Source organism: Melospiza melodia, chromosome 15 (genome assembly GCF_035770615.1).
Source record: "Melospiza melodia melodia isolate bMelMel2 chromosome 15, bMelMel2.pri, whole genome shotgun sequence".
NCBI lineage: Eukaryota > Metazoa > Chordata > Aves > Passeriformes > Passerellidae > Melospiza > Melospiza melodia.
This window is the reverse complement of record NC_086208.1, coordinates 11,644,755-11,663,592: the sequence shown is the minus strand read 5'-3', so window position 1 is coordinate 11,663,592 and position 18,838 is coordinate 11,644,755. Positions and strand designations below refer to the sequence as shown.

Here is an 18,838-nt window from a genome sequence, read left to right as displayed (position 1 = left end):
TTATTACACTGAGATCTCACCAGACAATGAATCAAGCAGAACATGTTATTTATTGATTGGAAGTTGATAATATTTAGTCAGTCTTGGCAGCTAGGAACAATACTGGGGAGGCAGCAGGTGGTAATACAATCAAATTGACTCGCTCTTTGCATAAATCTAGAAATATAAAATGGACTTTATGTCTACCACAGCAGTGATAGCAGGAAAAAAATTCTATTTTCTTCAGCAATTATTTCATTCTCCTACACTCAAACAGCATTCAAGGAAGATTAATCTTTTACAGTCTGCACCCTTGTCTTTTTCTCCCTTTTAAAGCTCAAGTACTTTTGCAAACATTTGGTGCAGGGCATGCACAGCAAAGCACAAGTTAAGTAGACACTCAAGACCTTCTATTTGCTTAACTCTAGCTCTCCACTGTGACAGAGAGAAGTGACCAAACACATGCAAAACTCTTTGAGTAATTAAGGTCATACATCTAAACATCTAAAGGCTTTATAATTCTATGGATGCTTTCTAAACAGCTGCCTTGAGATGAGAAGATTGTGCAGAAATCAGTAAGTGGGAAAATGGAAAGGACATTTTGCATTTCCCTCCCAAGTCAGCAATCACAGGGAAGGAGAGAGGCTAAAGGCACCAAGAAACACACACAGGGCTATTTTCCAGGCATCTGGGATGCTCTTCCTGTATAGAAAGCATGGAATATTCCATAAAAGAAAACCAATTAATATTTCAGCATACAAGTATGGCTGGAGGCAGAGTTAATTATGTTAGTATACACACAATTGCCTTCCATTGCTGATTACATAAAGGCAAATTAAAAGCAGAACAAATCTAAGCATATAAAAAGACAATTCAGTTCCCATTCTCTCTAGCTATATGAAAGAACCAGTTTGTTTATCTTGTGAATACTCCAAGGCCAGTGATAATCAGATTATTTAGTCATGCCCTGCAATCCACTGCAAGGCATGACCTTGCTCAGAGGAGCCCCAGGACCTCTTGCACCCTCCTGTCATCTGCTCCAAATGCTGGAGCTTCAGAGAGAAATCTGCAACTGAAGCTGTGTTTCAAACTATTAGTTTGATTTCAGTATTTTTCTACTGGCAAAATGTTAGCTTTCTCTGGGCTGGCTGGAGTTCAGTATCACAATCTAAGATAATCTGTTTTTTGGCTGCTAATAATGAAACATAAACAACTTCTCCTGATACATATCAGTGGCTAGGTTTTCTGCATTTAGAACAGAATTCAGAACATACTGGCAAGATGCACTCTCACAATGTCAGCTAAGGTCTTAACACTTCCCTGCCAACAATTTCCAGTGAGGAACACCTCTAAAGTGTGTTTAGAGTTTTGCTGATGATAATGGCCAATTCTTTAAAGCAACAAAAAGCACTTATTTTGAGGATCCTGTGGGGTTTCCTTTTGAAAATCTGGAGAAGCACCCTGTTGAGCTGGAATGCTCAGTGCAACTCAGATAGTCCTAGAGGATGGTTTTGGCCTTTGGAATCAGATGTTGTGATACACTTGTCTGTGACATGAATATTTTCAACCCCATGATCCCCAGCTGATCCAGTGAGAAAACTGGCAGGGAAGGACAGTCAAGGAGCACTGTGGTGAGGGCAATGGAGAGAAATGAGGCATTCCTCAGAAAACATCTTGCTGAGAGCTCTGCTGGCACCAAGCAGAACAGGTAAACACAGAGTTACCCTGGCCACCCTAAACACAACAAGTTTTCCCTCTGGGGAGGCACAAATTCCACAAAACTGCACATCCCAATGTCTCAGAGAGATCTCCAGCTCAGCTTTTGAGGTGTGGTAGCAGCAAGACTTGCTGCAGCAGCATGGAGACACACTCAGCTCTTATTTATTCAGCTGAATCAAGCATTTCCCTGCTTGCTTGTGATCCATTTCCACATCTCTCCTGCTTTAAGGTTCATGCTGAAGTAAACCCCACATTCCACACTCAGAGCACAAACACAGAAACAATTTCAGGAGGTGGTGAGTGCATTTTCATACACAAAGAGCTGATGGAAATAGAGCAGAAGGGAGTGTACCTGGGAGGGCAGTTCTCTCTGTTGCAGGGCTGGTAAACAATCCCTGGCTTTTGCAGCTCTCTGCATTGGGACTCATTTACTCTCTGTTTCTCTGTGTTCAAGCACTGCAGGCTCCTGGAGCGGGTTCCTGAATGCCCACAGGTGGCAGAGCAGGGACTCCACTCAGCATATTCCCAGGTGAAACCTAAGAAATACAATTGGAAGCAGTGTGAGAGAGGCACTGTACATTGGAACTGTGTGTCACACTTTGATTGATTTGGCAGCACGCTCTGTAGGCTGGATAGACACCACATCCTCTGTAGAAAAGCAAATATTTCAGCACTGTGAAAAGGGACCATGGGCCAAAGTAGAATTTAGTTCTGCTCAGCTTCCCCTCCAGGTCAGCCCTCACCTACGAGCATGAAGCCCTCTAGAAGGCAAATGAGATCAGCACATGAAGGGCAGAGCCTGGCTCACAGTAGGAACTGATGAGCTTCCTTTAAAACTTTCATAACATTTTTATACAATGAGCATTAAAAAGAGGAAATTGTAAATCAGACTCTCTAGGTTTCCTGCTGTTCCACAGCAAGTTTGTCCTGAACAAAACTCATCTTACTCCAGACACCTCACATAATTTTAGGATTTAAGAAAATCCTGTACTAAACTACAGAGAAGTATTTAATGTAAAAATAATTTGCCACTGAGGCATCTGGCAAGATGAAAAAGGAATTTGCTCTAAAGAGCGTTTTATATTAAAAACCGATCACCTCTAACAATTACTACCTTTATATTTAGTCAAAATTCCACACTTACCCCTTCCTCCACAATTTTTTTTGACACTTGGTAAAAGATGAAGTACTATGCAATGTTGACAGATTTTTATGTGATCACAGAAGGAGTCAGGTTTTTCTATAATAACCAAGAATAATTGATAGCTACCAGCTGTGTCCACAGACTCACTCTTGCAGCACATAATGAATTCTTTAACTTATTGTTTTTCAATGTTTCCTTATTACTTCTGGATTTCTTAAAATAATACAAAAGGGCCTTTTTCAAAGTAGAAATAGTTAAATTTACTGACTGCAGCTATGATGGAGAGACTGTATTGTTTGTTTAACTAGGATGACACTGCTCAGAAGTGCCCTCAAAATGCCTACTGCGCAAAAACCACCAAGGGGGTTTTACAGCCTCACAAATGCATGGGTATGGCAGTGATGAAACATTTACTTAAGTGTCAATCACAGTTAAAGCTCAGAACTAGAAAATGGAATCACCCCAAAATACTGCCCAAGCTGACTGGAGAGGGGAATTGGGCAACCAAAAGGCAATCCAGCTGAAGAATGCAGGTGGACAGTTCAATAACTGGGAGAAATTCCTACTGTAATGAGATCTAGATTAGATATAGGGCTGGAACTAGTTTTGGAAAAGTTCTATTAGGGTGTTTTCTGATTTACATTTGATTTTTTAAAGTAAATGTTCTGATTGCAGATACATCTCAGTAAGATTGCGTTGCAAATATAACTTATTTCATAACATCAGGCACCCCAGAGCCCTCCTCACTCTTGAACAGTCACCAAAACATCCTCATAGAGAGCCCAGGGAACTGCCTGAGTCCCTTGCAGATCAGTCATAAGCCAAATCAAACTGATACATGAAGAGATAAAACATAGAAAAGCTTACAGCAGATTATGCTGGGGAATCCTACATGACACTCTTGAGAATTTCACATGGAAATCTGTGAATGTGCAGTGTGCTCTAGTATACTGATGTGATTAAGGGTCTCTGCTGTAAGATCACTACCATATTAATTGTGATGATCCTGGAATATGACAATTACATTAAAATTCTTTTTATTATAATGAAGATACTTCCAAAGTTGACCATTAAGTCAGTTTTGCTTCAGTTTGGTGGGCTACCATGGAGAAGTTTGTTGAAGGGGAAGTTGATAAAACCTGTCTGATTTAAAACTGTTTCAGCAAAGACACATTCTCTCAGCTTCTCAGATACACAAGCAAGCAGAAAGAACCCCCACAGGATATTTGGGTACACATTAATTACCATATCCAACTCTGAGTATGGCATTGTCTACTGACTTAAATAAGACCATACATTAAGCAAAGTATTGCTGAATTTCTTTCAACAGAGAAAAGAAGGTTAGTTATCAGGAAAGTCTTTACAGAGTAAAAGGAGACATTTTAAAATTCAAGAATTTGTCATATAATTGTCAACAAACCTTCCTTCTTGACATTTACCCAAACTGACATTGGTTTTGCACTAGCTGAGGTCTGACATTGGAATTGTCCAGCAAATTGACCAGAGCTGGTGTTCACCTCTAGGATACGACCCCCAACCAGGGTTCTGTATTCCAAGGTCTGAACTTCCTCAACTGGGATGTCTCCAAAGAGCCACTGGACTGTATTCCTGTGACTGGGCAGCACTGGGCAACCTAAAAATCAACAGCATTTTAGCAGGCTTTTCTCAGCACATTGAAATGTTTGTAAACAAGTATGTACAAGTGTGTGATTCTGCATAAAGGACATTCTAAATAAAAACAAGAACATGCATAAATGCACTGAAGTCCAAGCTAGGGCCCAAAATCCTGACTGGCCCTTGAGGGGCCATCAGCTCTGTAAGCTGATGTGTACTTACCACACTTCTCCATCATTCCCCTTTCAGTAAGTTCTTATAAACTTAACTTCTATAGGAACAAAGTGAAAGGGGGTAAGCAGTGATTTAAATGGAACAAAGATTTCATCCCAGACACTACAGTATGCAAATAGGTCTGCAATTAAAGACCTTCTATCTGTTTGGGAAAGGAGTCATAAATGCATTAAAAGAAATTGCTGCATTTTCACTCCACAGGGCACAGGCAGAGATGGAAACAAAGGCATTCATTTATACAAGAAAAAAAAAACACAAACAGAGCCCAGCTGAATCACTTCCATTTTTTCAAATAAAGCTCAAAGAGCAATTGCATGGCTTTAGTGTCAGGGTGATTCACCTCACAATTGCACTCACTTTTTTCCACGGGGGCCCCTCTATTTTAATAAAATAAATAATATTAATGAAAAAGCAGAAAAGACAACACACCTATCCTTAGTGGATCACCAGGTGCCACAGTGACATTTGTACCAATCCCAGATGCCATCAGGACACGCTTCCTTCTGCTTCCCTTCAATAACTGAGTGTTATTCTCTGCAAGTCTTTGTTCTGTAACACAGTGCATAAAGATCTCTTCTGAGCAAGAATTAAATCATGATGCCAAAAAAACATTTCATATCCAAATATCCAGCATGGTAGACATGAAACAGAAAGTTAACAGCAGTTTGGAATTCTTTAGGATCAACTTCATTTATGCAGTTAAATTATCATTCTAATAAACTACATGTGTACAGGGAAACAGAAATTATTTATGTTTGTGCAAGTTTCTGAATAATTCAATAAATCAATACATTTACTGAATTTGTTAGAAAAACAAGCCTGTAACAGTATAAAAACAAGACTTACAGGATGTATTTCCTGTTGATCATGACAACATTATTTATTATTTCACTGCACGCAAAAATTGTAAGAAAAATAATTCTCTCAGTGGAATCTGGCCAATTCCTCTGTTCCATTAGGTAGAATTATAACAAAATGTTATAATACAGAAAAGAACATCTTTTAAAATCTCATTATGCATGGAGATAGCAAGATGAATGCAGAGTCAAATGCCCATCACTATAGCAACTCCTCCTTTTCCTCATATGCTGGAAGAATAACTGCCAAAACCGTGGGCAATCTGTCAGTAACACACAGTTCTTACCACTTAGTCAACATTTCTGTTTTAATGAACGTACATAACGTCTATGTCTCTCCTTCCAGAAGGGTTTAAATCTTTTGCTATATTCTAAATTCTCTGGGTCATTTTACATTGGTTCGACATTTTTCCTCAGTGTGTGATTTCTGCGCAAAGCCTCCTGCCTGTCTGTAAACACCAGGGCAAAAAAAGTCTCCACAAGACCACGCTGAGGCCAGCTCCACAGGCAAAGGACTGGTTGCCTTGTCATCCCTTAGAGAGTTTTATTGGAAAGGCTGCACAGATTTTGTGCTACTGCTGGACTGGCCCTGATCAGGCAAGCAAGCCCTGTAGCCAAGCCAAAAATCTGATGGCATGTTTCACACAACACTGAGCCCCTGCAATCTCTAAGTCCTGACAGCAAAAGTCCTCCCATTTCACTGCAGCCTTGAGCAGCCAAAAACTTGCAGAATTTGGCCCTCTCCTATCCACCCCAGATTTATTTGAACTAATGTCACAGGACCAGGAATTGAAACAAAATTTAGACTCTTGTGAGCAATACTCCAGTCACGTCATTACAATGATATTACTCTCTGGAACATCCGAAGTTTTGATGTACTACAGGCAAACTGAAAGCAGGAAGGCAGCTTCAGTCTGCACTCATCCTCACACAGAGACTCTTACTCTGTCTCTAGAGCATCCTCTTCTGCCAACAGCCCCGAACATCCACAGCCTGCCCTGGGTGTGTGCCCAAGAAAGGATCTGTGTGGCAGGACTGGTCACGGGGAGCTGAGCTGCACTCTGCACAGCAAAGGGGTGGGAGAGCTCCTCTCTAGAGCCAAAGGATCCAATGACTGCAGGGATCTGCAAGGCATGGTTGCATCACAGAACTATATTATTAACCTACTTACAATAGAGCTATCTACATGGAGTTTTTTCTTTACATTTTCAATTCTGAGAGTTTGGGGCTCATAATCAGATTTTTTTCTTTTCCACTCCCCTACATTTTATTAGCCTCTATAATTTAAAAAATTGAACACCAAACCCCAAAACCAGCCTTTGCTTTCATTTTCCTGTGTTTCCCTGAAGATTTTCTGAACACTCAAGCCTGCCCCGTGTCTCTAGTTAGAAGCATTGGGCTCACTGTAATATGGTAGTGGATTTAGTTCCTAATGGGTCAGGTGGTTTTAGGGCTGATTATTTGTCACCTGGAAACAAGAAGATGGAACAGCCTTAAAGTCACAAGTCAAACCATCTGTACCCAGATCCACATTGCAGGGAACACAAAATACAGAACACATCCAAGGGAATCAGATGAAACCAAAAAGCTCAAATTTCCAATAAAGTGTTAAATATGCCCCCAACTATTTTATGGTCGAACTTTGATTATAAATTGGCTGACTTTTTTTATTAGTAAGGAATTCTCACTTAGCACTTACCAGTTATGTGGAGAACAGATGCAGCCTCAGCTTTTCCAAGAGCATTGGCTGCTCTGCAGGTGTATGTTCCTGCATCTCGGGAGGAGACATTTCTCAGAAATAAAGAGCCATTCAAAACCAAGGAAGAATTGATTTGTAAAACATCCCTCTTCTTCAGCCATGTTACATTTGGTTTGGGAACACCTTTAAAATGAAAAGAATGAAAACACTTATTGTGAGAGATAAGCCATGAAGTCTGAACTGCTAACTGCTACCACAGCAGTCAGAATCCTGAGCTCCTTCATCATTTCACAGAGTGGGAAAACATAAGTTTGCAGTAAACTACTACAACATTGCAGTAAAACAAGCAGTTTTCACACTCACAAGAAAACATCTCCGTTGTGAGCCCTATTAATAATTCAGCACCCCACTAAAAATAAAGCTCAAAGGTTAAATTCTGCAAATTCTGCTACCAGTCTTACAAAAGCAATGTGCTCACACACCTCACTCAAAGATGTGACACACTAAACGCAGCCAGGACCAGCTGATGGAAAGATCTGCATAGTACCTTCTCATTCAGCCTGACTCCCACAGGGAATAAAGGACAGAAGGGAGGAAAGAAGATTAAAATTTTTATCAAAAAAATAGAAAAAAAAATATGGAGTAACAGTATTCCTTTTGAAGAAAAAAAAATATTAGAAAATACACGTGGCCAATTTATGCCAAAATAGTTGTGACAACTTCTCCAAGTTGCAGATGTGATCTGAACAGCTTGTAATGACAGAGGGTGAAGGAACAGAAAGAGTATTAATTTCATTAATAATGAAAAGAAGGGTTCTCTTGTTAAGCAATCTCAGTTACAGTGGTACAGAAGCTGAAGGTCTACCATCATTGCTGCTATAGTGCTTGAACTCTCAGAGCCTCAGCTCTTGCAGATAACTTGTCATTTTCAATTTTAATCAATAAATTACTCTGAATGCTTATTTTTAATGAAATTATTTTTCCACTGGCACGCTACCAGTGGGAAGACTGTTTTATTTTCCTCAAACACTTGCCTTTAGAAAGAGATTTTGCAAGTTGGCAAATCAGACACCTCATTGATGTGCTCTGGTTGAGCTGCTGCAGCAGAAATGCTCTTTCCAAGTTCCAAAACCCTGGGGAAGCCACTGGGTAAATTGGCACACGTGGCACACTGAGCAGCCACAGACATGCACAAAAGTGTGGGGATGGGACAAGTCACACATGGAAAAAAAATCTCTCACCTGAACCCTTTTTTCACTAAATAAATTGGTCAGTGCTCGCTGAAGGCCCCTCAGCTAGGTTCTGCTGCAGGAGCTGACCCCAATGTGGGACATTTGGAAGCTGCAGCCATCCTGAATGCTAATTCAGGCTCCTCTCCTCACAGATCATTGTGCAGTATTACTTTACAGATGATGTCTTCATGATGTGGAATGGCCTTTAGGAACAACTTTAACATTTCAATCACTGGCTTAGCACTTCCAATGCACACCTCAAGTTTTTCCTTTGCTGTAATAGGAACCAGACATATTTTTTGGAACCTGCTATTTCACTGAAGGAAAAAGCTCCCCCCGCCATTTTGTCTAGAAAGGCAGTGGAGAGAAACACTCTGGGTAATCACAGATTTTATTCTAGACAATTTAGCAGCTGTTCCGTGCTTTTAAGCTCATGTAGAACTGTGTTTTACTGAATAAAGCTGATTAAAACAAGATCTGCAGAGTGCATGGCGGTCCGAAAACCAAGTTGCTTTTCAAGTTTCTAGAAGAAGCTTTATGCCACTTTGAAAAATCCATCTGGAATTAGGATGAGGTCTTGGTTTAAGGGTCTTTTTTCCATTTTACCCAGATTTCTGGCTAAAGTGTATAATTCTCAGACATTTTCCTTTACAGTGTTATTTCCACAGCCATTCAGGCATATATACTCACTCTGCAGATGGGCTGAGGAGGTGGTGTGAGGATCTGAGCTGTTTCACTCTCAGACCTAGAGGTTTGCAGCCAGACTACCCTCACTGGCACCAAGGCCCAGCAGGCCAATCAGAGCCAAAAAGAAGCCAGAAGCAGCACAGCTGAGATGGGGCTGGAGTAAAAAGGTTTAAAGGCAAATTCCACAAAACACAAAAACGTTTGGAATGGTTCAAATTTAAACTTTTAACCTGAGCCTCTATCAAACATCAGTGCAATATCACCTCATGATAGTCCTCCCTCTGCTCTCATGACAGCATTCAGGAGTGTAGCTCATTCCCAGGATTTAACTAAAGTCAAATATTTTTCTTCCAAATGCCCTATATCCTAGAGCTGTCCCAGAAAAATTGCCATGTCTCTATTCTTCTACGTGTGCCTCATTCAGAGACATGTAGAGCCTTTAAAAATGTGAACTGGAGTTCAGTGTGCAGAAGACATCTGCAGAATAGCTTTGCCACTCATTTTAACTTCAAAACTGGGTATCTGTCACACACCTTAAACTCAAGTTATAGCAAGTGATTCCTCTTTCTTTCTCCAAAGAGCTGTATTTGTTTCTCTTTGGGGAAAACAAGTGAGTAATACCACACACACAAGTAAATCGGGCCATTACTCAAGTGAATAATGTGAGCGCACAAACATAAATTGTAGGTCTGAGGAGAAGTGCAGACAGAGCCCTGCACCAGAGGCCAGCAGCCAGCCCGGCTGTCATGCACCAGGAATCCACCCAGGCCATCCTGGGGGGCTGGCACTGAGAGATAGACAGTGTGGGAAGGGGGCAATCCATGGAAAACAAGTGTTAAATAGAATGGGTGCGAGGGGGAACCCATGGAAAACAAGCAGTTAAACATAATGTGTGTGAGGGGGAATCCATGGAACACAAGCAGTTAAACAGAATATGTGTATGAGGGGAAACCCATGGAAAACAAGCAGTTAAACAGAATGGGTGGGATGGGGAACCCATGGAACACAAGTGATCAATAGAATGTGCGTGAGGGTGAACCCATGGAAAACAAGGAGTTAAACAGATCACACTAAAAGCACCAGCAATGCTGTGCACTCTGCTGCTCTCCAGCAGGTGATGTTACATGGACACCCTCGGGGTGCTCCCATTGAGGGGAGATGTTTGAGCTCAAAGCAGCAGTGGGAATAATAATCACAACACCCCTGCACTGTATTTCAGCCCAAACTATCAAGGAGTAAGATTTTTATCTAGGAGTTAATTATTGTTATGTGAACTGTGTGCTGAGCCCCTCTGAGCTGGCCTCTTCACAAGCATTTTGAGGACCCTTCAAGATTTTGCATTTCATGGTTCCATTTCTTTCCCCACCTCTGCATTGCATGGAAACCAATTCACTGTCTGAGAGTGAGACTGGGAAATATTGGACTGTGTGCTTAAGAGCAACTGGCATTTGTAATCAAGCTCCTTCTCTGACCTCTTCACTGGCTTTTGGTTAGGTTGCCATTAACAGAATTAAGGCAAATGCTCAGACTGAGTCCTAAGCTAAGGGGAAGAAAAAAAGATTGCTTTAGAGAATTCAGGGACCTATTATAGACTGGAGTAGAGCATGAAGAGAGGAGAAGAGAGGAGGACTCTGCAGCCAGGACACAGGTTAGATTTTTTTGCCAGAAATCTAACCACGGCTTCTAACCCTGCCTTTCAGGGCGATCCAAAACTGTGATAAAATGCATCCAGAGAGACACAGTAGAGAAATCACTCAGAAAAAAAGGCTGATAGTGCCTAGACACCCTAGAAGCAGATTAAAGAAACAAAGCTGGAGAAAAAGACATCCCTACACTACATTCACATTCTTGGGCTAAGCAGTACAAGCATTTCAAGCTCTTCTGGAAAGCTTCACTTTATCTGTATGTTCCTCTGGCCAGTGAAAAATCCTTTTCTGCTGTATGTCTCATGAGAGACAGAGTTCTTGTTTATATTTTCATTTCTGGGATTCCTATCAGGAGAAACTCCTACTCTTAGAGGACACTTAGGAAAACTAGCTTTAGGTCTGCATTTATATTTTTGCTTAGGAATATCTTGCATAAAACTCCATCTCAGAACCCATCACAACCCCAGCATGCAGTCAGCTTTAGCACATTTCAGGTGCAAAACCTTCCATTGTGCAGATTTTCAGTGCTGCTTCTTTAGAAACCAGATTCCATATTTACTGCTCCTGAGATAAGATTTCCCTTCCCTACTGGCATGCAGCTCTGCACACTGAGCTAGGAGCTCCTAGGAAAGAGCAGGCAAAGTACACAATTCCCACATTCCTCTTGTGACAAGGCTTCTCCAGGTTCTGGTGTGAAAAGCACCAATTTTCCTACACAGAAACCAAGTTCAAGCATACATTCACAACCAAGAAAAAGTTCAATTGTTTTTCCTAGGCAAGTTGCTAAGGCCTAAACCCGCTGTTTTATCCTTTAGAACTCATGTAAATAAAAACCTACGAGTTTTAAGCAGTTTTTCGAGGAGAAATGAAAGTAAGCAAAAATAAGCCAAAACCAAGTTGTTGTTTTTTATTTCTTCCTTCTCCTAAAGGAGCTGAAATTACTCCTAAGCTTTGGGACATATTTGTAGGAATTCATGGAGGATTTTGTCCTGTGCACAAGGTTGAATTTTACTGCAGATGCTTGACTCTTGCTTACTTAAAGACTGATTTACGCAGGGACGTTAAATAAACTAAAATAACTCCCATGCTGTCTTCAGGAGCATTTATTCATTACAGAAATGCAGCAAGAACAGTCACAAACTGACTAATTCCTGGTTTGATCCACAGAGAGTAGGAAAAAGGGAAGGAGGAAGAGGCAAGAGATGGCCTGCAGCCACCTTTGTGTCCTTCCTACCCCATCTCCATGCAGATGCAGCTGAGGATGAGCCCAAAGACTCAGAATCCCCGAGAGCAGTTAAGATCCCAGGGGTCCAAATGGGAGATCTATCACTGGATCCAGAGAGCAGCACAATCCAACAATTATATCCTACAGCTCCAAGTCAGGAAATCACTTAGGCATGAGACTAAATCCATCCCTATCAGGGAATGCAATTAAACACATACTTAAAATTCAGGATGGCTGTAATTGTCCTTCATGAACAAAGATGCATTCCTGAACTCAGGCCTTCTTAGTTTTCAAAAAAACCTTGAAAATGCAAATCTTACTCTTACAACGGATCTAAATCCTCTTTAAAAGTCCTTCTATAGACCTAAGTGGCTATAAAACTTTAAAATTAGTTTAATCTATTTTTCTGACCTCAAACACAGGTTATTTTCCACTAGCACTGGAGCAGCTCTACAATACTCAATGTTCCATGAAAAAAGTCATTTTCCACCATGAGTGGCCCTGGGACAGCAAATGTTATGGAAAAAAACTCTAGCTCCGGATGGGACTGCAAAACATGTGTTTAAAAAAAGAGAAAAAAAAGGAATCTGCACTATAGGGTGCCCTTAAAATATTCAGTGTTCAAAAACAAATTTCCTCCAACCTTGAAAGCCCTGTGAAATATTACACACCATAAAAACCTTGGCCTACTAACTACCTGCTCTAAAACACTGGATATGTCTTCAGAAATTTCTCCCCCAGCTACGTAGGATCTCATAAAGTATTCTGAGTTTCCCATTCAAGAGCAAGGCAGAACTGTGCTGGCACAAAGCACATTTTGCTGCACTTCACTAGAACTTTGCCTTATTTCAGTGGCTAAATTTGCATGTCTGCCTTTCAGAGGAATCAATTCTGGGTCAGCTATACCCACACAATGAATGCCACATGATTTTTATTTACTCTATACCCCCTGACACCTCCAGTGCACTGAGCATAACCTACACAGCAATTGCACCCACTGCTACACCTTCGTATTTCCTCCAGCAGAATTCTCAAACTGCCTTTATATTCATCTGAGCTGTGCTTGGAAAATCAACTTCCAGTGAACCCTAAAGAGCCTAAACCTGCTGCTACTGAAATCACCTGTATGAACCTTGCCAGCTTCACCAGGAGCACACCAGCATGGGGCATTTTGGCACTCAGTGTTACCCCCAGCCTGCCCTCTGACTCTGCCCCTTCTCTGGAAAGCTTTCAAAGCCTCTCCTGCTTCCCACCAGCCTTGCAGCAGCCCCTCTTCCTAGGTGGCAGCAGCATCTGGCAGGATTTAGGTATTCTTACCAACATCTGGTGACCTCCTCAGACAGGTTCCCAAAGCAAGACCCCTTCCCACCCCACTCCTGAACCTCTGTCAGGTTCTGTTTGGCTCTCTGGCTGTCAAAGAGAACTTAATCTTTTTCCCAGCTGGAGAAGTTTAAGGCTAATATTTTTCAAAATCAGGCATTTAAAATAAGGCAACTATTATTTAGCAGCTAATGACTGCTAGAGTGAATTGTGCAGTGAGCCCCCAACAAAGGCTCGGTGTGCATCAGGGCACTTCCACAATCCAGCACTGTTAGCACAGACTGGTTTACCCAGCTGGTGTAATTATATAATTACACTTTCACTTCACTGAATAACAGTGCTGCATCACCAGGGATCACACTTGATCATCGGATGTTTATAATCATAAAGTAGATACATACACATGGACTTCAAAAATATGATTTTTATCAGAAATCAAAGCACTATACAAGAATTGCTATCCTTAGTTAGACCAGAAGTCCACTTAACTCTGCATTTTCTCCCCAACAATGGGCACCTGGGGATGTGTAGGCAGAGCATAAAAATCATGTCACTTATTGAACAACCCTTCCTCAAAATACCCTCCAGAAGTAGCCTTTAGCTCATGCCTGTTTCCGCTACTGCTCTTCTCTCTACCTCTTCCTGCTCTACTGTGTCATTTTTGAGATGAGGTCAGCAAGTTGCAAACAGGATTCACCACAGTTTTAAAGAATGGCCCATTTATATTTTCTATTATTTCATCCATTCCTCTGCCATTAGTTTTGGTTTGGACAGCACCCAGCAGGCATGCTGGTGTTCCACGGAGCTCAGAACCATCCCTGCACAGACCCTTCTCTGACTGCCACACGCACTTGTCTCCCTTTAATGTTATTTGTTCTTGCCCTTCTATTATACTAATTATAAATACTGTCACTCCTTCCTCATAAAATAAATCTGCACACATTCCCTTAAACTTTTGAAATCTATTATTAATATCCTTTAGAACATAAAAAAAAACCCTAAAAGAAATGAGGAGCCAAAATCCTCTGTATTAAAGTTCTATATTTCTTCACTGACACCTTCTAAAGGGGTTAAGCATAGAAGACAAAGAACAGCATCACAGTTACATTTGGAATAGTGTGGGTAAATGAAGCAACAGATGGAAAAATCAAAATCTTGATTTTTCTGGACCTGTTTCAAGTTCCAACACTGACAGCAAATACTTGGTCCACCTTTGTGAAAATCCTGTGCAAAAAGATACAACAGGGTTTGTGTGTTTCTCACAATTTTTTATCAGTATGTTATTATTAGAGAGCCAAAATGTATTCGTAGGAATGCAGAAATTGGATGAAGGTGCAGATTCTACTTTTCAAGGCCTGTGTGCCAAGATATTTCAGAGCTGCAAGGAGAAGTGTAAACAACCTCAGCTCGGTGTGTGTCACTTCCCTGCTCTCACCAGCAAGCGGCACACAACGCACATTTTATTCACGTTTCCACTCTTCCCTCTATTCTATTTCAACTCAGAACTTTCAAAGTTTTTACAATAAATGGAGTCTGACAGTTTTAGTTTATTTTAGCAATAATCACAAGACGGTCTTTTTCTGCAAATACAATAAATGTTATCCAAGAGCAATTTGGAGCAATCAGTATTGATATTTATACCATGTGTGTTGATTGAAAAGCTCTTGGCTGTAAGAATGGAATATGAATCTACCCAGAATGTATGAATATCTCCTAACGTATGCTCACGTGGGAGCTATAAAAGGGAGTTTATTATAATTAGTGGAAAAATAGTCTTGTATAAACTAAAAAGAGAAAAGAGAAACCATCAGTTTGTACAGTTCAGCTAACTTTTCTTATTCTGCTCTTTGATGCTTGTCTGCTCACTAGGGCACATTGGTCTTTAGAAATTCAAAGGGCTTTTTTCAATCTCAATATGATTTTTGGAGTGAGAAAGACTTTCAAAAGGATATAAGAACCAAATTTGAAAACAAACTTGTACCCAAAAGGCCAATGCTGCACAAAATATTAGTTTACATCTTCAATAGGTCAATTTGTTTGCAGAAGAAACTATGGATTGAACAACTCTAAAAAGGTCCTTTAGGTTATTCATTCTACAGAAAAAAAACCCTCAGAGGTCACTGAGCCAAGAAATGTAAAAGCAATAATTCTGCTACTGACATGGCACTGATATTCTTCACACACTCAGACACTTTATTCATTAGATGGTTCTTCTTGTGAAGAGCTGTTCTTGGGGCTAGCAGGAGTCCCAAGACCAGATGTGACACCAGTGAGAAATCTGCATGAGTAATGTCTGTGTGGAAGGAGCCTGAATAAACTCCTGGCAGAGCATGGAGAGCACAAAGGCTCATCCAGTGATGTTTCACTCAGTGAAACTCCCAGGGCAAACCCATCCTCTGCAGAGCAGTCAGGAGGAAGGGCAGCGAGGAAGAGGTGCTGCAGATCCAGCCTGACTCTACAAGAAGGGCTCTCTCATCATTACTTTTGCAGGTCTGATCATTCCTATCATCTTTTATCAGCATTCACAGTGAAGTTCTCATCCTCCTACACTGCAAATGGCCACATTTTTGGGTCCCACCCATCAGACAAACGTACAAGCCTAAGGTGCTATTAAATTAAATCTTCTGAAGTCAGTGGTTTATTACTTTCCATTAAGGAAAGAAGAACAGGAAAACTCTGCTTACATCATTGCAAAAGTTTTTCTGCTTCCAGACTTAGTGACATTTTAAGACATGCAAGCTCTATTTTATTCACAAACAGTAATACTTACTTCCTTGGCAGTGACAGGAAATAAAGCAATTAGATAAATCATTTTTTAAGTCAACACTGGTGTCTCAGCATAACTAAAGTTTGGCTCACCAATATATACAATTCTAAAGCATTTGGAAATCTACAGTCCCATGTGAAAATATTAATTTATATTTAAATTGCTAACTGCTTACCCATCCTAACAATATTAATATTAACAGTGTGACATGAACTCTCTGCTGAATTTGAGATGTAGGTCAGCTATACAAGGAGTTGCCAAACTATAGCTGGAAAATATTACTTCATCAAAGAATTAGCCTTGGTACAACAGTGAATAGCAGAGTCACATGTCCTAATACATGTCAGCCTGGCGCCACTATTGTATGCAGAGCTATTTGCATATATATATTTCTATCACTACCCTGGTTCAGTATCAACACCCTCTGATATGCATTTCCCAGCACATAAATGTGAGCAGCACACACTGGCTGCTCTGAGGTCGTTCTTTGCACTCCCTTGCAACCTTCGTGGTTATTTGCACTTTCACACATCATCTTCACAAACGGCTGAGCTCAGCTTGTTAAATGTTTGACAGAATATTGCTGCTGTGACTGAAATATTACACTTCAAACCTCACAGATAGAAATGGTAAGATTAAAAAGAAAATAGGTACCTTTCCAGCAAAGGGTTAGAAAGTAAAATGCAGCAGTGAGCTGCTTAATGCATGTTAATTCTGATTGATATTATTCTTCCTCCACAGATGTTGAGCTAGAAAATATCTGTATTCTCTCATAGCTCCGCACTGTCCTTTGTTTCCTCACTGCAGCTGCAGACTGATGGCTCTAAAAGGTGAGTTCACTTCACCAGCAGGTTTAAAGTTCTATTAGGCTACGGCTGGAGATTTCATTTTCAGTTTTAACAATAGTCTAGACAGATGTGCATCTCCAACAGGGGTAAGGAAAGTTCTTTGATGAGCAAGTCAGCTGGCCATGCTCACCACTGCAGCAAGACAGCCCCTCACCCTGGTGGGCTTTAAGCTCTCTAGTGAAGCCCTAGATCATTTCTTGGAAAGAAAGCCCATTTTAGGGAAACCCTGAACCTACAAATGTGTATGTAAATTGAAGTGACAGGCAGAAAATAAATAGGACTGGTATGGGTGACATGCCTAATAAAAAAACATTAATGATCACTGACTTTCAGGCTTCACTGGTAATTTATTTAAGGTAAATTTCTGATTCCAACATTACAAGCAACATCACTGCAGTTCTCACTTACCTTTCACTGGACATTCAATCAAAATATTTGCTCCAATTCTTGCCACGATTGTACCTCCAACAACTGTTGAGAAACTGTTGGCTTCCAGATTCGTCACATTTAACACAGAGGACAAGATGACAGGCACCTCTTTGAAATGAAAGGGATAGTAAAGCTTTATTTAACTTCTAAACATAAATCTTTTATTTAAAGTCATCATGTTTGGAACAGAATTCAGTCTGCAAAGCAGCAGCCAGAAAAGACAGGTGGGACAGATACAGTCGGACTGAGTTCACACCTGCTGTGGTTTTAGAACAACAAGCCCATCTTACTGCTGCCTATTAAATCAGACAGACTTTCATGGATTGCCAGTAAAAGAAACTATTTCACATTGCAGTGAGCATGGGTGTTTATATGCATATATTTATACACACATATATGTCTGGGTATATATAAATATATATATATGTTTGTGTGTGTGTAAAAGCCTGGAATGCCACTGTTTTTTGGAATGCCACTGTTTTACCTGCACGCAACAGCAGTGATGTTTCCATGTCAAAACCAGAGTCATTAACCACCAGGCATCCATAGGTACCAAGCTCCTTTTGAGTAGGATTCCGAATCTGCACTCTTCCAGGGGTGTCCAGGATCACCCTGCACAACAACCAAGGAAATACAAGGGTTACAAGCCTGGCGCAAACCCAGCTGAATGCCCTTGCAAGAGTTACAGATAGAGCAGCAAAGCTCCTTTTTAGGAGTTTGCAGAGCCAGAACAGCACAGGCAGCCCCAGCTCTGCCTCCTCTCCAGGAGCACTCAGGGATACACACAGGGAGGATTGTGCACATCTCCTTCTCCTACTACAGGGCTGTGTCCTACTTGCAGCCCTTGGAAGGGCAGTGAGTTTACTACCACAAACCAGGATCCCCTGGGCACGAAAGTGTGAATAAATCAGAATACCACAATTAAAAGTATTAGGCTTGGCAAGAAATCGATCTCTCCAGACCAGGCTTGGGTTTCAGCAGGATTGGGGAATTCACAAATCTATGGCCTGATCTGACTTTCAAACTACGATGGGGTTGGGGTTGTTGGGGCTTTTTTAAAATGTCACCATTGAAGGTAAAGTCTTCCACCAAAACCTCACAGGTGTCTTGAGTACTTTGCTTGTCCTCTGAGGAGGATCACAGCCTGGGGAAGAGGCTGAAAATAACAACTTTTCTCCTCTGTTACGTTTCTCAGCACTAAGTTACATGACTTGCCATACACTCAGCACATCCCAAAAATGTGCAGCTGGTGTTTTCCCACACTGAGTACATTTACATAATAGATTAACAAAAAATAATATTAAAAATACTTGTATCTCAACAAAACAAGCCACCTCATGATGGCTCAAGTTCATCCCTTTACAAACCTGACAGATAAAGAACATTTACCTCCTCACACTCTTTCAGATGCAATGCTATTAACATCACTTTTGGGTCC

The 18,838-nt window shown here is 40.9% G+C and overlaps 1 protein-coding gene across 4 annotated transcripts in view; it reads right to left on the bottom strand.

The window, feature by feature from the left end:
• ADAMTSL3 (ADAMTS like 3) overlaps positions 1–18,838 on the bottom strand; it is a 170,126-nt gene that overhangs the window by 4,763 nt on the left and 146,525 nt on the right. For 3 of the 4 annotated variants that reach the window (XM_063169807.1, XM_063169804.1, XM_063169805.1), the window contains exons 22-27: positions 17,885–18,012; positions 17,380–17,508; positions 7,247–7,429; positions 5,120–5,239; positions 4,263–4,475; positions 2,051–2,234 (exon numbers count right to left, since the gene is read on the bottom strand). In XM_063169807.1, coding sequence (XP_063025877.1) covers positions 2,051–2,234; positions 4,263–4,475; positions 5,120–5,239; positions 7,247–7,429; positions 17,380–17,508; positions 17,885–18,012 — 957 coding nt within the window. The remainder of the gene's footprint in view (positions 1–2,050; positions 2,235–4,262; positions 4,476–5,119; positions 5,240–7,246; positions 7,430–17,379; positions 17,509–17,884; positions 18,013–18,838) is intronic. The other variant, XR_010029627.1, reaches the window with a different exon arrangement.